The 24,067-nt window shown below is 37.4% G+C and overlaps 1 protein-coding gene across 7 annotated transcripts in view; it reads right to left on the reverse strand.

Moving 5' to 3' along the window:
* The window catches only part of LOC121422930 (protocadherin Fat 1-like), a 77,479-nt gene that overhangs the window by 30,992 nt on the left and 22,420 nt on the right, over window positions 1-24,067 (reverse strand). For 5 of the 7 annotated variants that reach the window (XM_041618286.1, XM_041618581.1, XM_041618513.1 and 2 more), the window contains exons 3-10: window positions 8,402-8,713; window positions 7,977-8,196; window positions 7,232-7,371; window positions 6,297-6,783; window positions 4,999-5,022; window positions 1,314-2,809; window positions 656-833; window positions 4-225 (exon numbers count right to left, since the gene is read on the reverse strand). In XM_041618286.1, coding sequence (XP_041474220.1) covers window positions 4-225; window positions 656-833; window positions 1,314-2,809; window positions 4,999-5,022; window positions 6,297-6,783; window positions 7,232-7,371; window positions 7,977-8,196; window positions 8,402-8,713 — 3,079 coding nt within the window. The remainder of the gene's footprint in view (window positions 1-3; window positions 226-655; window positions 834-1,313; window positions 2,810-4,998; window positions 5,023-6,296; window positions 6,784-7,231; window positions 7,372-7,976; window positions 8,197-8,401; window positions 8,714-24,067) is intronic. The other 2 variants (XM_041618360.1, XM_041618207.1) reach the window with 1 other exon arrangement.

The raw sequence follows: 24,067 nt of genomic DNA on the forward strand, positions 1-24,067 counted from the left end.
TACCTGTTAGAGGATTTATATCAAACTGGTTGAACTCATCTCCTTCACCGATGCTGTAGATGAGATCCCTTCCATGGGGTGAGATGGCTTGAATCTGCAGCACGGCAGAGTGTAGCTCTAGATCTTCAGGGATGGTTGAGCGATAGTACTGCTCCTCAAAGACTGGCATGGCCTTGTTGCGGACTGTGATCGGAACATTCACCACTGTGCTGTGGTTGGGCTTGCCTGCATCAATGAGAAATGTCATAGAATCTTCTTGTGACATCTGTATTCCTTATGAAGGATTATCAACTCTTACTAAGCATTGGCAGCAGTATGATACTATGTATGGATTAGATACTGAGTAAAGGGCTAAATTACTTGACTAAGAAACAACAGTCTAGATCACTATTTGAAGTTTAAATACTTTTCTGACTCAGATGAACTTAAAATATGCTGACATGGAAAACTTTCCAAATAAAATAATAGAACCCATGAAACAATTATATACTACAGGTACACCTTCAAATAAGTTTATTATGACTCTACAAATCTATTCATAATCAACAGAAATAACATCCATAAGCCAAGGAATCAATCATTCAAAAGCCTATTTTCAAGTTTCTTTGAAAAAACAAAAGGCCACACTGCTACTTTACAGAAGTGCTTCACTTACCTCTATCGCTCGCCTTGATCTTGAGTGTAAAGTTCTTGTTCTGTGAGTTGGCACCAAGCTTCTCAAGGACTGTGATGACACCAGTGTTGGAATCGATGGCAAAGTGACCTTCACCACCTTCTACCAGGGTGTACTGAACCTCGCCATTCTTGCTTACATCTCTGTCAATAGCTGTAACCTAGGGGTGGAAGAAGATAAAGAGTGAGATACAAGATTTGCAATTAATTCTGAAGTAGTAACACCATTCTGATTGGTCATTAGTCAGTCCTGTGAACAAATGGTCAATGCAATAGTGATTTTGATTGACCCAAGTAAATTTATGATCGACTGTTACCTTTATGTAAAAAACTTTCACCTAGTTTGTGAAAATTGCTCAAAAGCTCTTAGAACCTTACCAATATATGTCTTCTTCCTGGAAAGCTCTTTGAAATTTCCAGAACTGTACTGTATATACATCTTCCATGACAAGAGTATCAATCAATAATACAAATAGGTAAATAAATTTGGGTTAAAAATTATGGAATCACTTTTTTTCAATCGAACTATTTTCAGATGCATCATAATATTGGTTTCCATCCAATCCAAACAAAGAATTTTCATTCTTTATCACCTGCCCATTATCACCTGACTTATGAACCTACAAATGCTTAAATTTTACCTGTCGTACAACCTCTCCAACATTGGCATCCACCTGGACAATGGCATTGTACTGATGATGGATGAAGATTGGTGGGTTGTCATTGATGTCCAGGATCTCAACATTGACGATGATGTGGGCTACTCTGGGTGGATCACGTCTGTCTCTGGCCTCAACCACAATGTGATAGCTGTCCTGCTCCTCCCTGTCGAAGGGAATGCCAGTATTTCTTACAATCCCTGAGGTGGGTTTGATGGAGAACATTGTTGAAGGGTTCAGGATGGTGTAGGTGAGTGGTTCATTGAGGGTGCTGCCTATGACGGAGAGAACGGCTACATCATGGACAGTACTTGAGTTTTCACGGATGATTGCGTAGCACTCGTTGGCTGGGAAGCGCAAGCTGGAGGTTGGGCGAGCTTCAACATGGATCAGAACCTGGGCGTGGTTGATATTGAGGCCATCGGTGACCCGGACAGTCAGGTCATAATCGCTTCTCAGGTTTGTGCCATTTGCAACAAAGATATCCCCAGATCTTGGATCAATACTGAAGTGGTGACTGCGGTCACCTTCATGAATTGAGTATTCCAGCTGAGACATGCTGACTTCGTCATCATCAACAGCCGTTACCGTCAAAACATACACTCCAGCATAGGTTGGCAAGAGGAGCTGTGCTTCAAAGACTGCCTTGACAAACTGCGGCATTGAGTCGTTGATATCGATGATAGTGATCCTTACCCTAGCAGGCTTGTCAGCCATCATCTGGGGACTGCCTGTGTCATGGACCTGGACAGAGAACTCAAACTCAGGTATACGCTCATGATCCAGAGGCATTTTGGTACGGATGGCTCCAGTGCTTTCATCAATACTGAAGTACATCTGTGCATCTCTCTCAATGATCTCATAGACCAGGTGAGCATTGGGACCCGAATCTGCATCCTCTGCGCTGATAACCAATGGACGACTGTCCTCATCTAAGACCACACTCTTGAGCGACGCCGATTCTGAGATGCTACCCACATACTCCACGGAACTGAAAACGGGTGAGTTATCATTGACATCCTGGACGTGGATCACCAGACAAGTATTAGTACGAAGTCCCACCATATTGGTTGCCTGTACTGTCAGGTTGTACATGCTGACTTCTTCATAATCCAGAGGCATCACTGTTGTGATGATACCGGAGTTGGAGTTAATATCGAAGCGCCTGTCATCATTACCTCTGGTGATCTCGTAATAGACCGATGAGCGACTAACAGCTGAAATCTGGGCCACAAACTGATTCCCCAGGAGATTCTCAGCCACTTCCCTGATGTACTCTTCTTCTCTGAACCTCGGTGGAGCATTGTTGGAGAGAGTGACGGTTACATTGACGAAGCAGACATTGCTGAGAGGTTGGACACCATGGTCAGTAGCTCGCACGACCAGGGAATATTTGGCCTCCTGTTCAATGTCCAGCTCATGTCCAACGGTCACTGTCCCAAGGATTGGGTCAATGTTGAAGGCTTGACCAATGTTTCCTGTGATAGAAGAATACAGAGAGACTTAAATAATGCACATATTCCCCAAAACACTCAATCAACAATAAAAAATCTACACTTTAACCTGATGATATAACCAATTTTTCAATGTTTTCTTATCTTGTAATCTCTTTTACAGTATGCACTTTTATTCAGCAGACTATCAATGTTGTTACACTGATGGATTCATTTTAGGCTACAAGAGAAAGAGCAGATAATGTGAAGAACAGATCATTCGAAAATCAAATTAAATCGACTTTTTAAGTTCCAGTTGGTCCTAATAAAGAACAGACTTAAGAGCACTATATCTAAATAGCTAATATTGAATAGATAAGTTGGTTATTTAATAGATTATCTATCCTCTGCATCATTAGCATACATATCTATGGTTTTTGAGAGTTAATATTAGAACGATATTAAGTTATATACAGGTTAGGTGCAATATGATATTCTATATAAATTTACAAATCACATGCATGATAACGATTTAGAAAATGGATATACCGTAGTAAGACTAAAAATATATTGATGTGAAGAAGAAATAATTGATCCCCAACAAGAAAAATTGTAGTATACAATGAGAGCATCTTTTTAGAAAATGATAAATGCTCTTGACTAAAATGTTAATGCACTAAATGTTATTTTTCTACATAAATATCCATACTAAAATTACTAATGCATATATATTAATGCAAGATTAGTCATTGGAAAAGATAAATGTTGTCTATTTCATGCTGGTATTTCATCTATATCATCACTGTGTAAGGCAATTTTATAATTCTAATTGCAAATATAATGACTACATACAAGAATGTTAACAATAATTTTCATTTTCTAATCTGAAGATGCATACATTTTCAATACTCTATTTCCCAAGAGAAAATTTCATTTGATGGTGCAATGTATGCACATAATGTACATCATGAATAATGCAAAATCATTTAAATGGGATATAAAATTCCTTTATTCTAACGTCAGTCAGGCTCATACTTGTGTTAGTTATTGTCAAAATATACAGGCAAGTATACTGTCACCCCTGTAACACATATTCAGCGATAATCATTCAAACATGCAAAATTCACTGCAATGTAATATTGCATTAGTAAATATATTTTGAAAATGGCCATAATTTATACAATGGGTGTCACTTGAAATTTAAACAAAGAAGAAAACATGATGATCTACAGTGGGTCCTCTTGTACACTAAATAGATCTTTTTATTGCAGAAAATATGTTTTATAATTAAAAATGGCTACTTTTGGCATATAAGTGACATCTCTCTACAGTATGCAGCATTTGAATTTAGCACTTTCAGTGTACAAGAGCTAGAACTCGTTATTTTGAAAGACTTCAATAGTCTTATCAGAAAGTTATTCAATATCACAAATGAGGGCTCTTTGGTTTGATAATAATTTACATCAATGAAGACAGGCTTGAAGAAGATAAAGATTGCAATCAATAAATTCAATTTATAGCCATGGTTTAGATTCTAAAATGGTATGAATATCATTTCACTTTTGAGTGCTTCTTTCTTGCATAACTTTGGTTAAGGAAACAAATGCAGTTACTTGACGAATTCTGCAGGGAGAGTGAAAGGCAAGGAATTTCTCACTCATAAAATAAGCAAACATAAAGTTTGAATTTGTACTTCTCAAAATGTGAAGTAGAGACAATGTTTAAATTCTTACTAATTTAATATTTGGGTAATCAAAATATGCTGTTGAGGTAAGTTCACCAATTAGGATACGTGCAAGTGGGAATATCGTTGATATATTGTATATTTTTTCAGGCAAGACGTGCAATGGTATTAAAAAAAATACCCATTCAGACATGGGGGGGGATCACAAGAGCAAAACTATGCATGTTTACTCAAAGCCCAAAATACATGGTGCTCTTCTATTTTGCAGGTTTTCCAAATTGTTTTGTCTGTTTTTCTTGGGTTTTTTTTTTTATATTGCATATGAAGAAACAATAAACCACTGCTGATAATCAATACCTGATGATCAAATAAACTGAAAGACACTCTATACTGGTATTTTAAAAATGTGATCCTGTGGCCTTTCATTGTTTAAAGCAGTTTTAGCAGTTTTTGCCTGGAGTCTGAATGGGCATTAAGGGGGGGGGTGCAAGATGCAGAGGGGGGCATATGCAATGGGGGGGAGAATATAACGATTCAATAATCAGCCAACCTCTGAGATCGTCGTGCCTTGTCGCTGGATAATAGAATAAAACCAAGGTAAGGAGGTATGGGCGGTGGTCAAGGAGGGTGATGGTGGTCAAGGGTAACAAGAAAAATAATAGATGGATCAAATTGGAAAGCAATCTCCAGCTTGAAACAAAAGATATTTTCATATCAAGTCTTACACAAAATCAACTAAACATCACTTCAAACAAATCAATGGTCTCTTCACATTTTCAGTTGCAAATTACTGGAAAACTTACATTCAGCATACTTTTTTCTTCTATTTATTTTCAGAGAGTAAACATATTATGATTTCTATGCCCCATTCCCCCTAATTGTTTGTAAAATTAATTGCAATATCCCAATGGCTTATATATGGCAAGCTTGTAATGTGTCTCAAACATTTAATTTGCATTCACTTGAGTTAAAATATATAGCTGTTAACAGTTTTTTTTTAATATAGGGTAATGTTCTATTAAAATTAAAAACTTAAATTACACATTTGTGGAATGCAGGTTCCAAAGTTCCAAACTCATCCAAGATTGAGAAGTATAGATGAGAGAAGATAATATGAATATAAACTCAATATGACTTCGTTATTTGGTACATTATCTTTGACCTGGCATATCAATGAAAACTAAGAAATCTAGCATTCCATAAATATTTTGACTAAAACTCTTGAATAGTCTGGAATTAAACTTGACTTTACTTATGAAATAGCATGCACAAGGTTTTACCACCCATCTGTGACATGATGCTTTTATAGTTTCCATGCACGACAATATAACAGCCTGATCTAATGCAATTATGAACAATATTCCTATTCTTTATCCACCCTTAACCAATTGCCTTTTTAGAAAATGAAACTATAAGATGTGGTACATAGTGCTGCTTTAAGGACACAAATGAACATGATTATTGCAGAGGATAAGCCAAGAATACTTTCCTTTTACTGATGGATTGGTTTTAACCATTGTAATAATGAATTATGGAAAATGCCAGCAGCAAATCATGAATGTGATCGATCATACAAGGTTCAAAATGGTAAAAACAATATGATCATGATAATATGGAGAGTGCTAGGAGTGAATTTTGAAAGTGAATTGCAAATTGAATTCTTGATCATTGATGTGAAGCTTTTGGTCATATACAGATGTAATCTGTATACTTCTAAAGACACTACACATTGCTGGATCTCGAAGATGGATATGATTCTCCATTGAAAGGTAATGCAATAGACACATATATTTATTTACAATGAAACAACATCATTAGTTGGGGGGAATTCAAAGAGGGAACAATTACCTTGAACTATGGAATAAGTTAGTTCAGCATTTGAACCCTGATCCCTATCAAACGCAAAGACATCGACCACACGAGTCCCAACAGCCGCGGTTTCAAACACCTTCCCCTCGTAGCTCTCGGCGCTGAACTCCGGCATGTGATCATTAGAATCCATAACATTGACGACCACCCTGGCATAGGTCCGATGGGTGCCGTAGTTGTAATCCTTGACCTCCACGTTGAGCACATGCTGCCGCTGCGACTCGTGGTCCAGGCTCTCGTTGAGGTAGATGACGCCGTTGTGGTTGTCGATGCGGAAGCGGTAGCGACTGGCCGGGTCGGAGGTGCTCGGGAGGGTGAAGACGAGGCGGTCGGTGGCGTCGTGGTCAGTGGCCATGATCTGGAGGACTGGGCTGTTGACCCGGGTATTTTCTGGTATGTCGATCTCGTACAGCTCCTGCTCGAGGATGGGAGGATTGTCATTGACATCGGTAACTAGGATGTGAATCTGGAACAAAACCATCACAGCAAATGATTATTTTCTGATTTAATGCCTACAAGTACATGTACTCAACAGGTGACATGATCATTTCCAATATTGTCAAACATCATCTTATTGTTTAATAGCTCACTTTCATGATTGAAAAGAATTACTATACTGTCTACAGTTTCATTTGATTACATAAGTTAATATACAATTTAAAAAAATGATGAGAAAATGTTAAAATAGGCATAACCAAAGAATCAATCACCTGTGCAAATGGCACAAATACGAGCTTGATAATATCTCATTATTGGAAAATGAATAAAGAAATGGTGGAGATCATCCACCAACAAACAATTTATGGCTAGATAAATACTGTTTCCTGTATTTCTCAGTGTTGAAAAATTACTGTCTAACAGTGGAGACCATTTACCAACAAATCATCCAGTTCTTCACTTGATTGTTCACTTACCATAGTTGTAGCTTCATTGAATCCATCTGAAGCTGAGATGGTGAGATTATAAGAAGACTTTGTCTCACTATCCAGGGGCTGGGCTATCAAGATAAAACCACCCTGAGGATCAATGAAGAACGCTCCATCCTCATTACCATCTAAAAGAAGGAAACAAAGATCAAGAACTTGATGTCAAAATGTGCTCTGGAATGTACAGGATTGGTCAAGTTGCTATGTCACAAGAATGCAGATCTTCAGTCAGAGTGAATCACAAGAAAGCAGATCTTCAGTCGGAGTGGAGGGGTTATTGCAAGCTGTACCTACATCTTCACACTCTCCATCAAAGTAGTGGGATGAAATACCTGGTCAAGTCAAGCCAAGTCAGGGAAACATGCTTCTAGAGCTGTAAAATATGTATAATTGTGTCTCGACTACTCTTTGAAAAATGGAGGGGACAACTTTAACTGTTATAATTCCTTTACTGGTATCAACCTTTTTCAAGTTTGCTGTGGGGCTTTCAAAATACTTTTTTCTAGGACACATTGCCTACAGGAGCCAGGTCAGCCATGTACAACGTCAATAGGAATTCCAGAATTCAATAGTCAGCAGGGACCACTTTCATAGAACCTTGATAAGTCTAGTAATCACCCAATTTTATACTGTGGCCTATATCATTAGGTAATTCCTAGGCTTATTCAGGTTTTGTGAATGTGGGCCCGGGTCAATAGACAAAGTATTAAAGTAACCTGCCAAAAGAGCTTACCATTGATAGCATATCTGACTTCATCACCATCAGGATCAATGGCAAAGACGTAGTTGATGAAGCTTCCTACTGCATCACTCTCTGTGATCCGAGTCTCCGTCTCCATCAGTGTGTCAAATATTGGGGCGTTGGAGGACTCCACTGGGGCAGCAGTTACTACGATAGGGAGTCTCGCAATGTCGCTACGTCGACGGCTCGGGCCATTGTCTTTCACTTCAATCTGAAAATGAATTACACCGTTGGGATTATCATCATATTGAAATTACTATGAGAAAGTTATCATTATAATGATTAGGAATCTATTCTACTGAGACCTTTTTCTGTGTCTTCCTTAATGATAATTTTACACATGGGTCACTGTTGAAGAATTCTTTGGGTGCCATAATCTTTGTAACATTAAACTGGCAACACTGATATATACTCACTTGAAGAACGTATCTCTCCCCTTCACTGAGGGTCTTACTGCATGTCACAACCCCTGTCGTCGCATCGATATAGAAGCGAGATTGCGTATTCCCATCCCTGATGAAGTAGCTCAGGTCAGAATTGGAACCCACGTCCTTGTCTATTGCCATCATGCGGGAGACGAAGCGTCGTTCCCCAGGCTCGTTGATTGCCGGGATGGTAACAGTAGAGGCAGGGATAAACTTGGGGTCATTGTCATTCTCGTCTTCAATGGTGATCACTACTTTGGCAATAGACTTGAGGGATGGGCTCCCATTGTCTGACACCTCAACCTGTTAAAGACAAAAGCAGATTTAATAATATTTAAAATGAAAGTAGAATGAATAGCATATATATCTCTGAATACAAAAACTTTCCTCCATAACAGGACAATTTCCATGGATCAGCAACTCCCGAAGCTCGACTCACACATGGACATTCTTCAAGAGCACATCTTTTGCATAATCATTGCAGAGCTTTCTTGAATGGCATTATGCAAATGACAATTCCTACAATGATAAATTTTAAGTCGAAGGGTGAGTTGTCCTGTGGTGGGGGGGGGTTCTCCAGGGGGGAGGTGTCCTCGCACCAGACTTTTAGGTCATTACAGTTGGAACATGTGTTCATTCTTTTACTTTTTCATTCAAGCCATCCAATTCAAATGTACATGATTAACCAAGATTGACCAAATCAGATCAAATTGATCGTCTCGACTTAACTATGCTGAATACCCAAAGGAAATAAGGAAAATTCGAAGGATTTGAAATAAAAGTGGAAATTAAATTTCTCTACACTTGGGAATTAGGGACCAATTTGTCTTGAAGCATATTCAATGAAGTACAGAAATAAAGGTCATTTATGACAAGACATATTTGTGTTTATCTCTAGGAGTCCTTGGTGGATTGGTCAGTCCCACATAAAGACTTTCCGCCATGGTTTTGTTTTCCTGTAAATAATCTAGGAAGGTGTGGAATGTCACTTTGGGTCACTTCTCTCACTGGCCCTGTCAGGACCCTAAACTCTAAACCACCTCTGGGAGACCATCGGAGGGCTCATATCAAAGAAGAAATTGAAGAATATGACCCAATTACAACCCTGGAACAATAAACTCTGACCACTCGGAAGAAGAAAATCCATGGTATTTTCATTCAAAGGTCGCATCTCCAGGGCCATGGTATTTTTACAAATAAAGTCCTTTTTTGAGACTCTGATAAGGAGATATTTTTCATGTATCCCTCAGGTTTTACTAACGTCTGACGAGTGCTATCATACAGTAAAGTTCATACTGAAATAAATTGAGAATCATTATAAATACATACACATTTTCATGTTACAATGAAGTATCACCATCACCTCGCAGAGAGGGTCGGGAGGGAGGAGGGAGTTTTCATAGATATTGATATTATTATCAAGTTAAACACTTATTGGCAATAATCATTTCATCAAATCAATAGGGCCTAGCCACTGATTTTTAATAACTGACAACTGTTATAAGCTACTGAAATCCTTGCATCTGATTAGCTCAAGAACTGACTAATTGCTTCATGAAACACTCTCCAAAAATGCCACAACAGTATCGTAATAACAAGCCTCTCCACCTCTTCACAGAACTAGAGACGGTCGCAAGAACAAGGGAGCATTCTCTATGTTATCCAAGTAAACTACTCAACATTGGATAGAATAAATGCGATCTTGAACAATGAAATATAGACCATCCTAATAGTATATACCACCAAACTACAACCACTGCTTCCACCTTCTCATAGAGTTAAGAGGGTCAGGGAGCAAGTGTTACATTTTCTCGGATGTTATCCAGTTAAACTATTATTGCATATGGAGAAAACAGACCATTTCATCTTTATCTCCGACTTGAAATCTGCCCCACAAAGTCACTTTCCAGATCTCCCAAGGTTAACCTCTTGACATGTTCATGAGAAGAGCAGGCACAACGGACGCCTGAACTTGACGTTCAGCCAACAAGGGCAACACTTTGGCTGGGCCACAATAACAGGGTGATTGTTAAATCACATATATTATTTTAAAGGGAAATTCCTTTTGTTAGAAACATGAAAATGATCATGAGTATTTTTTTCCACGTAATTCTGGGAGAACATATTGGCGAACATTTCATCTGCATAGGCTTGTTCTTCAGATACCTGGAAATTCAAAATATAGAAAACCACTGAACTCCTAAAAGAAGCTGCTGAACTGTTCAATTCTAGCATTTGTGTGTAGTCCCATACAAGCTGTTATTTGTGCAGTGCATGTGACTAGCAGCAAAAACAAAATAATTAATAGATCTGATCACATTAACAATTCCAAAATCTTACTACAATCATTTTTTTCCAATTCAATCTTACAACCAAAACAGATGATTTTCTTTAAAGCAGACAAGAACTACAATGGCTGTTATTCATGTAACAATGGGATATTATAAATCAAATTGATAAATCTAGGTAAATATGATCAGAGTGTAGACCTCATTCCAGATGTGACTTTGATCACATCACAATGAGAAAAATATGACATAACAACACCACTAGTATCTATAACAATGACAGTTCATAAAATAAAATGGAGAAGGGGAAGGGGATTTGGCAGTAAGACATTAATTGCTCTGGGGTTTTTTATACCCCAGAATACAAAATCATTAATTTCACAACTTTGACAGTATGACGCAGATTGGAAGTACTTAAAGTTTATGATGTTTGCATGAGATTAAAGTCATTTCAAAGTAACCTGGACAAATAGACCGACACTCCCTTAAAAATGACACACAATTTGCACAGTATGTCAGACAAGACAATTAATCATGCTTTTGGCAAATTCACACCTACGCTGCCTTTTCCTGGTGTTATTCTGTTCTGCCAAATGATAAAGGTCATATATTCTGAAATCATGATTTATTCTATATTTACCAGGAAATTAGCAACATGAAGGATTAAAACAGAGAGAAAGAAAGAGAAAGCGGGAGTGTGAGAGATGAGGGGAGATTAATCTTGTACTAAACTCCTCAGAAACAAGCATATATGTATGCATCTAAATATTTGCCAATCTCCACCTAACAGATGACATGTGGGTTACCAAGCAACACAATAAAGGCTGAGGAAATTGAAAATTGCAATTTTCAGCATGAAGTTGGAAAGACTGACCAAGGTTCTGTGATAATAGTTTAACTCTGGACCATATAATCATCACAACCAAGCAATATCACAATACTGTTCTAGAGCTAATGGTGTTGTGTAAAACTTTAATTCATGCCCTGGTATACATCATTGCATATTGTACATTTGCCACTCTCCACCCAGGCATAGTAAATGGGTACCTGGTAGCCAGAAAGGAATAATTCCTTAAATGCTTAAACATCCGACATTCGGCTCCATATAAATGTTGCATATTTTATTATTGTTGTTGTTGCTGTTCTTATTGTTATTAATATAATCATTTTCATATCACCATTTATCAGTATAATCATCATCACTATTATCATTACCATTATTGTTGCTATTCATTATGAAAATGAATGAAAAGAAATCAGTTAAAGATCATTCAAATACAAGTAGCAAGAACGAATCCCACTGATGATGCAATCCATGGTCATATCTAGAGCTGTATCTTTATTTTGATGGCCTTCTAATGAGACATCAAGTCACAACTCAACAATGTTTGCTCATCAAGACGGCACATAGAGGTGACAGCTTGAATTCACAGTTCGTTATGTCCCACTAATGTCTTCTTAGTCTCCCTCAAGCACACACTCTATCCACCGCTAATCTCAAAATCTATTGCTTTCCCACTCGCATCATTCACAAGACATTCACACAAAAGGGAATTCATTCAAATGCTTGAGCTGAGCAAAGAAGATATGAGAATATCATGCTGAGAAGTTGTGAAAACATTGTACGTGTAAACATTATTTAGCCAAAAATAGCATAATGAACATGAAAAATGTACCAGAAACTTGAGCCTCAGGGGGATGTATTCTTCATTATTTGGGGCAAAGATAGCTTGCACCATAGTACAATCACATTATGCAAAAGGAATTGCATTTTGCAGCATCAGACTAATGACTACTACAAAATAAGAGGTTGAATGGGTATCACACATCAAAACCATTTCACGAACAACTATTCACATTTGTTATTGACTACTTCCAGGCAAGTGTTTGGGTAGAAGCATTTGTTCAATATACTAGGACGACATCATCAATGGTAAAAAAAACCCTGCAATGTCGGGCTGCATGTAATTTCGCATTGCACATTTCTGCTAGTGTGAAGGAAGGGATCATTTGGCTAATCAAACAATCTATTGCCGTCCTATAGCGATCTCTACTCTCTACGACTCCTTGATGACCACACTGAGTGACTACATCACATATCAAGCACGATCCATCGATTGCTGCAATTGAATCAACCCTGGGGTATTCCTTATCACATCAATCCATGTAAAGGAATAATAGATTGAAAAGCGGAATGAAAACAAACATGGAGGACATTTGATATCCTCCAGATCCCCTGGTATTCACCAACACAAGCTCAATGATCCCCATTTAGGAGTGGACAATACTTATCAAGGGGAGAGATACATCAACGCTCTTGAGGAGAATAATAATGAGATCTTGAGGTTCATGCCATTCGTCAGATACAAAGAACTAACATAGGTATCTTGATGTCGCTCCAGGACCACCAGGACTACAATGAGTGTGGGATAGGCCTATTTTTAGAACTAGAATGTAGTCTAACCAAGCAGATGCTTATTTTCTCTGATCCATCATAGCTCAAAAACCTAAATGCTGAACAGAGATCTGGAACATTGTCCTGAAATTGCACCGCTGACCCCTTTCATCAGCATTAAGGTCCTCATAGATTTCTGTAACTTTTAACACATTCCCTTCTTTCTCCTTTAAAACAAAAGGTGATAGTGACAGCCCGTACATGATGAAGGCCTGCTTGTCTTGTATACATTTGGGTCTTGTCGACATCAATTTATCAACCGACATTCAAACCTGCCCCAGAAAACAGCCACAAGGGTCTGGCAGAGAGACTATCAACTGCTTAACAAGACAAGGTAATCAAGTCGGTCTGCTCATCTTATAATAGCTCCACCGACCCAGCAACCGACTCCAATCGAATTACAGGCCAAAATGTCATTCCAAATCGTCCACGCACAAGAGTCTCCTGCTCGTTCAAAGGCACAGGTTGGTTAACCGCTACCAAGAAGACTCGCTTTCAGATTCATATCCATTACCAAGCTGAAAGGTGTCAGTGTTGCATATACAAGTCAAGGTTGCTCTTGCGGGTGTCTTTGACTGAAATTGAATCGATTGAAATTAAGAACAATTATCCCCACTTTCTAATGATGTAATGTAGGTCAAAGGTTGCAGTTATTCCCCTCTAATCAAATTCAATTCCATTTACTAATGCAAACATAGGAGTTTACCCAAGATGCAAGAAATGCAATTATATTCTCAGTAAGCATATTTATCGATAGTCTGAATCTTATCTAGGACATTGGGAGATGGAATATTCAAGATGAAATACAGAAAGAATATTCTCATGACTTCGGACTCCACACTGCATTTTTTTTTCCTTCCACCATCTCTGCTTAACCTATCAAATAATCAGCAATTGATATGCAGTCGGGAATCAATGGAAAGTCTGTGTTATCTTCCTTAGAAAGCAGATCAATTTGAAGAAAGTCAACAAGTTACCCTGCTTGCGATAATTGCACATACAGTTGTGCTCAAAAGTTATTGGACCCCACCACAATATCCACTCCTTCATGCTGAGTGTTGACGACACTACAATGTTCAGCGAGCCCAGAGAAACAAACTTTATTGAATGTTATATTTTGTCACCTGATTTCACAATTAAATATATCTAAAACATGGCAGAACTTGAACACTCAAAGATGTTCATTATCTGGTTGGGTTCACTAACTTTTCAACACCACTGTACATGCTCTAATATATCTCTTCATATTGAGATTATGACCTTTCACTGGATTCCATCATGAATGAACTCGATCGAGAGCATCTGAAGACGAGGAAAGCAATTTTCAGCACAGAAGACGACGACACTGTACATGGCAACCTCATTAAATCGGTGATTAGTACAAGCCCATGGTTCCCTTAATGAAGTTATAATCAATCCAACTGCTTTCTTTATTCCATGGAGTATTGTGTCCCTTTTAATGAGTGAGGGAGCATGACAAGACGCTGGGTATCTTAATGATAAAGCACTCTGTGATGATCCAACCCTTGTATAAATCAGATCCCATGAGTGTCTTTCATCTATGAATTCATTCAATAACATAATCTACTTTAATTTTACTCTATCACATTCTACGTAATTCTGTCAAAGCATGAATGCTTGAAGCAGACGACTCAGCAACAATTAGTTTGGGCTAGCAATAAAACTTTTTGCATATTTGCAAATCTCAATGACTTTTTTTAATTATAACTATTACTAACTGGACATCAGAAAATAAAGGAAACCTGTGAAATTTGATGAAAAAATGTCATGCATTCACACTTCCATGCTTGAAACACTTATTACATCCTCTTAGAAAAGAAAAGAAATATGTGAAAACTAAATAGACTTTTCAATTTGGAGGAGATAAAATGTCCTTTCCATAAGAAAATTCACAGTGCAGCAAGCATTTATACACAACTTTCTATTTTTACAAATACGTCACTATGATTCAAGAGAACTCACAAGAAGTTTCCCTCTTTTATTTTTTTTATTCAGAAATTTTCGAGAGACAACAGACAGCATATTTTGCTGAGGTAAAAGAAATCCAAACCCATTCTCTATAATTTCATTTGGCCTGATCACAACTCTGACAGCTACCGGCGTTTGATAACACCAGCTTAATCTCAGGGAATCCGTGAGATGTTCAGGGATGCACTGCTCATGTTCGAACCAAAACACCATCAAAACATCACGTGATGATAAAACGAATGTCACAAAATCTCACCATGACGTCTGCCGAAATCGGGACACCTCTCTATAGGGGCTGAACATGAGCGCCGAAGCAAGCAAACACATTCACACCTTAGTCCCAAGGCTGCATTCTGACTACAGAAATTCAAGAACTATACTCCCTTATATGGACTAGGTGCTTCTTTTTTCCAAATATTTTAATTTCTCTCTGAATCCTTCTTGCTTTTGAAAGTGCTCTACAAATGTTTGCTTAACATTGTGACCATATAAGCACTGGGGCAAATAAATACCATCACACCCTTTTTTTATGAATGTTCACCTAATGTTCTTTTGGTGACAAAGATGGTAGAATTAGTGCTTGAAAGTTGCTCTCATAACAAATCAGCATTAAAAAAAGCAAACAGAGCTTGAGAAGGAATAACCTGATTAAAAACACATTCAAGACAAGAGATGTACAGTTTAACTGCCCTTTAGAGATTTCTTTTAAGAACAATATGAAAGAGCTCCAGTAAATTTTGAAAAACTGAATCAGTCTAAGTGAAAAAGATTCTTACAGATTGTACTATCCATTGTTCTTTTTCATGCAAACAGAACTAAAAACAATCCCTGACAAGTAGTTAACCTTTCAAGTGTCGTAGGCGGCAATCCTACCCATGTTCTAAATTGCACCCAGTATGTTACAATCACAGGAGATGCAATGCTCTTCGTAGTACCGTGACGACTAGAAATCATGTCTGATGGAAAAAATGAACCATAATTTTCAGGGTACATTATGTAATCTTCTAAACTGTGCAACACTAGTCCCTTAATTCACCCCTCCCCTTCTGAACCAAATATTATGATTAGATTAGTAAGATTTAAGGCTAACCACATTTTAATCATTTCAATGCAATAATCAAATATAATCTTATCATAATGCATTTTATGCATATTTATGGATGTTATACATGTTATATGAACCCATCTCTTTTATATCAAACATTAACCTTTTTCATGTTTGTTCATCCGAACACACTTAATGATGTAGCCTGGACGGACACCCCACCCCCTTTCAGCTAGTATGTAAGCACAAACTCAGTTGACTTTAAAAATACTAATCCATTAACTTATGCCGAGACTTGCCCGATTCACTCCACTGCTATGTCAGGCATCGTAAATGTTGTTATGGTTAAGATGGGTAAAAGACCCAACAGTTCAAATAGTCTTGCAGTTCAGTCATAAAATCCTACAGTACAACTGATCAGATTCTGAATCTGTAGACTATCCTTCTACTTCAAACAGAGAGATGACATTCAATTAGAACAAGAGCGGTGAGACAGAACAGGTAAACTCTGATGTTCTCATCTACTTTATTCCCCACACTGCTGCTCGCAAATAAGTGTTAGATTGTTAAAAGTGCAAAGACTTTACTCTTGTTCCTTATTTAATCTTACCGACTTCATTATTCCTTCCTCTGTTCTCTTTACCTTTTGGGCACATTTAGTTCCACTCTTCAAGTTATTCTTGTCTGTTAGATTCTTAAGAGCCATTTTAATATGTCTTTTCAATTGAGGTGTAAAAGTATATTAAATTCAGTTCAGTTCAATTCAAATGTATTTTGAGAAATAAGCTCAAGATTTTACATTTTGCAATTCAAAATTGGATATCTGCTTATAAGACTGCACATTTAAAAACAGGTCTATAGCGTCTGTAATGTAATTTTTAAAAAGAAAAGTGTCATTAATTAACTATGGGATTGGGAATACATAAGTTGATGAAATCCCTTGATTTGAGCGGGAGCTGTAAACAGATTGTGGTGGGATTCGTTCATAGCATTTTTATGAAACTGGTTCACTTCATGCTTGTGCACAAAATACATATACAAAAGATAGATGGAGCTTTCTCACAAAACTTCACTTGATAAAAAAAAGATTTTGAGTAGGCCTACATGTAAAACAAGTTTTTTTAATGGCTGAATCTGATTGGCTGCATGCAGCATTTTTGGAGTTTGATATTTCATCTCAAAGAGGACTTTTTTATGGGACAGAGCATTGAATCTTATCTTCAAGCACCTGCTGATGGGATATCATATGACAAACACATTGGTAACCTTTAGACAGATGTAGTCACTGGATTACACGAAGCAACAAACATGTCACAAACATTTAATTGGGGATGTTTTCCAAACATAATCCAGTCCACTCAGGTTCAGAAACAGTTCCATGGAGACCATAAATGGGATTCCTCAGACAGCCAATGACCAATAAACCTTCAGAATCAAGACCTAATGTCAAATATTACAACCTTCCCCTAAAGATTTAAAACTTTCCCTGATATGCGACCCTGAGGATAGTGATGTTGTCACTAATGTTTCAATCATTTCAATGTACCTACCCCGAAAATCTCACCCCAAAGACATCCTGAAGACACAACAATCGCTTCCCAAAGGGCCGCTGAGGAATGATTTAGAAGGCATCAGGTGACATGTGTCAATACATGTTACAGATGATCTGACACAGACCCAAAGATCAGAAATCAATGTATTGTTGGGCATAGTCCAATTTAATCATGTTTCCTTTTTTTTCATTTAAACTAGTACATGGACAGTCCATTTGTGCTGCTAAATCATTTAATATAAAATGTCTAAAACTTCATACTAATGTCTAAAACTCCACCCTACAAAATCACTCTAAAATACAATAGCTGCTCTCTACTTGACATAATTGATCCATTCAAGTTCTAGTCACATATTAAGAGCATTAGCGATATTTCTTTAAAAAAATCCAATCGCCAATCTACAGATCTCTACAGCTTTCGACTGATCCTTCACTTATCCCTCAATAGATCTATCTTTCCATACTGAATATCCCTACATACATCCATCTATCGATCTTCTCATCCATCCATTCCTGACCACCTCCATAGTAACCATGGCGATGGTGCCGAGATGCTCTCCTTCTCTTTCTCTAGCAGACAGACTGGGTCCATTTTGAGCCCTTACACTACCCTGGTATCTTTCAAGACGACATTTATGACAACAGCTAACCCATAAACCTACAGGATTGACTCTGCCGTCAAACTCCATTGTCACTCAACATGTTTTCATCTTGAACAAAATTCCTAAAAACATTATTATCCCTCTTTAAATCCCAATATCAAGCCCTGGCTCTTCCTTTTTTCCCCTCCTCTATTCCAATCCTCCCATCTTGTACATTCCTCGTCAGAGTTGAAATGATGGTGGAAGATGTTTGGATGGATTTAATGCTTTTGGTTGCGATTTCATCCATGTTTGGATATTTGCCCTGCACATCACTCTCTTTCCTTGAGCTTTCTTATCCCACTCAAAGATCGTGGAAGATTTGTTATATTTTCCGGGGAATAACTTCAAGACAACCTAACTAAAGTCAAGTTATTTTTCCTGAGGAAGGAGTTAAAGAAGGTCTTGTTTTGTTTCTATTTGAAGGTTAATATTCAGTTGACAGGAATGATGATGTATTGGTTTATCTGTCACTCTCTTTTACCCCCAACCAACTCAAATACAGAAGGAACTAATACTTTCATCTCACTTGCCAATCCTAACCTATGTCCCTTCTTCATTAGGAGACCTAAAAACCAATCTCTCACCTTTGTATTTTTCATATTGTCAATCTTTCAATCACCACCTCCACAATTTTATTCACTTCTTGACTCTTTTCTGAATAACCAATGTTTTCTTTGTAAACTAAATGTTATTCTTTGTACTGACAATTAATTGCTTGAACCCCCTTGGGTTCATATCAAGTTTATTGATTACAGGTAGGTATCCTGGTTACATTTGCCTTGATTTGTTACATTCTTTAGGTGGGCCTACCCATTTACTACACAATATCTCACTTTCTACTAAATGATAAACAAACTTGTCCATATCTCATTTAGAAGTACTAACAGGGATATACAGCTTGATGTCTTCCTGGTACTTGTACTTTATTTCAAATATATTCCTAACATTCTGGACTCCTTCAGATAAAGCGATTGCTAACAATTTGTTCAACAAGCTTGTAAGGCATACACAAAAGATTGACGGGTATATCAGGAGAAAGAAAAGTAATGTCGCATGAAATCCAACGTTATATCCCCCTTGTATTTGCCACTACGATTTCTCCTTTTAACAAGGAACAAAAGATCGGAAGATCTTGATAGAAATGATCAGAATAAATAAACAGCTGATCCCACTTTTAAGCATGGTATTGAACTGTAATCCATTGTGAATCTGAAATTGATATCAATTCTTCCTTTTTTCTCTCTCTCTCCTTCAATTTCCGGAACTTGGATAACATAGATAAGCCATGCCATGCGTTTAAGAATGTAGTAATTCATTTTGTCCCTTGCACGCATGACTTTAGAAAAGCCTAAAATTGGCATATTTTCATGATTTTTGAGGGTTCAAATGTCACATATTTACCACCTGATGATAAGACAGGATACATGATAGAGAACATCAAGTAGTGTCATATCAACTCTCCCATCCTCAGAATAAAGAGTCTTACACCTTGCAAATAGCAAGGTTCACCTGGGAGACTTTGAAGAATAAAAATATTATACTTTGTACATAGCTATGTTCATATGGCATGAATTGAAGAAAAAGTTTGGAACTTAATTGGCATGCAAGTAATTTCTTAATTAAAGTATAAATTATAACTCTCAATTTAAGTTTCTTCTGTGACTAGTATCCCTCTATTAAATAGCTGAGTGACGGTTTGAATACTCCTGTCATGCTTGTGGTTCAAATAATTAATCCAAACATACTAATTTCAACCACATGTTTTAAAATCTTTCATTCAATCATGGAGACAAATGAACTTGGGGGTTTTCATTGTATATCAAAACCCAAAAGCCCTCATCAATGCTGCCAATGGAAACACTCGCATGATTTGTTGGCTATGTCATCAAAGTAATTTTTATTTCAGATAAATTATGAAAATACCATGTGAACACATTTTATACTGAGATAGCATCACAAGGGGCACCCAAGCACCAGTCAGCACATTGATGCAGATCATGTTTTACGTGAGGGCTTGACACGATCAGCTCCAACGCAGGTAGATTGAGTGAAAGGTGTCAGTAACACCATGGAACACAATGAAGTAAACATGACTCCTAACCCAAGATCCTATTGAAGGAATGTGCGGCTACTGCATGTTAATTCCAAAAGGGAATATGTTGTCCCAGGGGTAAAAGGGTCATTTGTGAAATATGACAGAGGAAAATAAAGACACAAAACAAGGAACATGTGAAACAAACATGAAATTAATTCAGAATTCCAATGTATTTAGAAACTGTGTCAGGGTATCAAATACAAATCAATATAAATATGGCATACTAAAATGCAAAGAAATACTGGCTTTCATCCTTTTATATGGAGAAAAATATCTTCTGAGATGTCAGTCTCATTTGCTTTCCCTTGTGCTACTTTGAGACATAAGGGAGTATTCAGTCTCTGGAGTAATACCTTGTTTGTAAAATGTGACAAGAAGAAAGGGAATACATAACAAAACAAAAACAGATGAAACAAAGATTACACTCATGCCCACATTCCAAAGCCCTTTGAAAATGTGTGTTTATCAACACATATCAATAACAAAACAGATGAACAGAAGTTTCATCACAAAAATTCAGCTGAATTTAGAAAGTGTGCCAGGTAATTGAGGCTTCAGTTGTTGGATTTAAAATGTTTTGTTTTTACTATACTCTCAACATTGAAATATCTCACTTTGATTCTTTCTTTTCTCTTTGGAATTTAAGCAAGTATGGTGTCTACCACACTGTACTGTTTTTCCTTAACCCCGGGAAATTGGTGGGGCTAAGGGGGGCCTTAGCCCCACCAATTTCTAGGGGTTAAGCTTAGCCCACCTCGTTTTCACACTACGTTTTAGCACAGTAAATGGTATGTGCTACCTGGCCCTGCAAAAAAGCAGGGTAAGCCGGCTTATTGTGGTGCTAGCACCACAATTGCGGTGCTAATATGCTTTTCACACTGCATTTCCTTAACCCCCTACTGTTTTTTTTTATACGCATTGTCTTTCTTAACCCCATACTATCTGCTCAACCGGGTTAATGCCATAACCCCGGACTATCCCACAGCTCATGAATATTGATGATTTTGCAATTCGACTTCTGTGATTGGCTAATGCTTAGCCCCACTTTCCTTAGCCCTGTTTCGTTTTCGCACTGCATCTCTTAGCACCACAATTGTGGTGCTAAGAGACTGAGAATGAAAGGGAGTCAAGAGACTCCAACGAAGAGATTAAAAATGGAATAACAAAAGAAAATAAGAAAAAAATAGTGGTGAATAAGATTAAACAAGATTAATAAAATAGAAAAAAAGACTGAATGAAATGTTACCGGCCTAGGAGATAAGAGAGGGAAAGGTGATACAGAATTCTTTGGCCCAATTTTGCTCTTGAGGGTCACAAAGCAATATTGAGCATGAATCAGACTGCCAGGTGTTCATATTTTTAAGGAAATCTCAAAAACTGACAGACAAAACAAACTTCTTTCATGACAGAAGTCACTTTTTGGCCACGGAACTACAAAGGCCAGGTAAATAAGGCTAAAGTCTATTTAGGTTTGGGCCTTCAACTAGAGGCTGTGTTCATTAGATTACAAATGTATTTTGTTTCACTTAAACGCAGATCTCCTTGCTGTTTCTAAAAACAATCGGAAAGAATACAGTGACAGACTATGCTAACAAGCCTCTCAGGAATATGAGAGGATGACAAGATAGAGACAGAGAGAGAGAGAGAAATAGTAAGAAAGGGAGAAACTAAAAAGAAACAAAGAGAAAGAAAACCAAGAAGCAGAAAAAATAAACAGAAAGAAACAAAAAAAAGTAGAAAAAAGACAGAGAGGGAGAGAAAGAGGAAGAGAGAGAAAGAAACAAAAGAAAGATTGAGAGAAACAGAAAGAAACAGCAAGAAAGAGAGAAAGAAATAAAACAAAGAAAGTGAGCAATGGAGAGGTCTTACCAGATGACTACATGAATAAGAAAAATGTACTTTGAAACACTAATTTTTCATCAGCAACCAGGTGTGTGAGTGGTCACCAAAAAAAAATCTGAAAAAAGCTGAAGAGTGTTGAAAAGTCTGAAAAAGAAAGACCTCTCATACTTTTTGCACAGAGGAAAGCCAAAAATAAGCTGAAATTAAGCTGAAAATCAGAACAAAAAATTCTGAAATCAGATAAAAATCTGAACTCTCAACCCCCCCCCCCCCCCCCTGTCAGCAACTACCAAAGAATTCTTAATTTTGATTGGCCATTGAATATTGTAGTTACCACTAGACAGTAAAGTTATCATATATAAGCGACAAACCCTCAAATTCTGTGCGCTTCATTATGATTAGAAATCATGTATAAGCTGATGATTATGGAGGTATCTACTCCCAATTCCCTAGTAAAACATTTCATGAAAAATCACTGTTATTTGTGTAAGGCCTAAAAGTATGTATCACTCACTGGTAATTAACTTTCTCTGGAATGCATTTTCAAAACTGAATAGATTTATATCAACCAATGCAAGCGTAGGAAAGAGAAAGTATATTTCAGCATTGTTTGATTGATAGAATGAGAATAAAACAACAACATCATCAACAACAAAAACAAATGGTCAGTTAGAAAAGACAACCAGAAATAGAACAAATTGAAGGTCATCCGTCAGGAGACTACAAGAAGATCTTTCTCTAATTGTCCAAAGGTCTTTATCTCGTTCTACTCCCCGCTGCTCAGCTATGGCGACCCGCTGGTTTAACCAACCGAATAAACATGGTGCCTCTGACATAAACTTGTTGCTAACATGCACGCCTACACGTCAGTTCCTTTCTCGTCCTTTGATGTTTTGTTACAGTTATGTGTGAAAGTATTTATCGATACCAGGCTTTTGTTTGCTTTGTTATCTTTTGCATGCCTAAACTTGAAGGAAATGATGAGAAGGTGTCGAACCATGGTTTCATATAGCACTCCCTACAAGAATGAATACTTCCCATGAGTTTCACACACAATAAATTCAATGTTTGGCATAATCCACAAAGATTATAAAGTCTTTTTAATATTTCCTTCCTTTGATTCCCTTTTGAAATGCATTTGAAATGGGAAGTGCATTGATTTTTCCAGAAAATAAACAAGATTTCTTCCAATTTCTATCCAGTCTCCTAGATATCAATAACAAGGTATTTTGATATAAGGTATTCATATTACTCAGTTTAAAGGGTTTTTTTGTTACTTTAGATATTGAACTACAGCTCATTTTAGAAAATCAGCTTGATTTCATACTTATCCACAGATTGTTACAAATTAACTATGAATATCCTCTATAACGACAACCACAATCTATCTGGATTAACTTCAAGTGCATGATAGCTCTTGCAAGTTTACACGCAACCAGTCCTGACCAATCACAATTCCATTCCTTCATCTTAAAGATGATCAACTGTAACTCCGAGATGGTCAGACTGTCAATCATTTGCCAAGGAGGCTGGGAAAGGTCAAGGGTCATGTGCAAGGTTAGCCCAGATGGTCCTAAGCAGAAGGGACTGACGTACGAGACCTGTTCTCATTAGCCTAACTTTCTGATTTATCCTGCTATATCTGATCTAGCTAACCTGAAGACTCATTAGATGGCTATTTCATGAATTCATCCCAAGCTTATAATCCAGAGCCCTGTTACTCTAATAAATTTATTATTATCAAATT

Source organism: Lytechinus variegatus, chromosome 1, assembly GCF_018143015.1.
Source record: "Lytechinus variegatus isolate NC3 chromosome 1, Lvar_3.0, whole genome shotgun sequence".
Lineage (NCBI taxonomy): Eukaryota > Metazoa > Echinodermata > Echinoidea > Temnopleuroida > Toxopneustidae > Lytechinus > Lytechinus variegatus.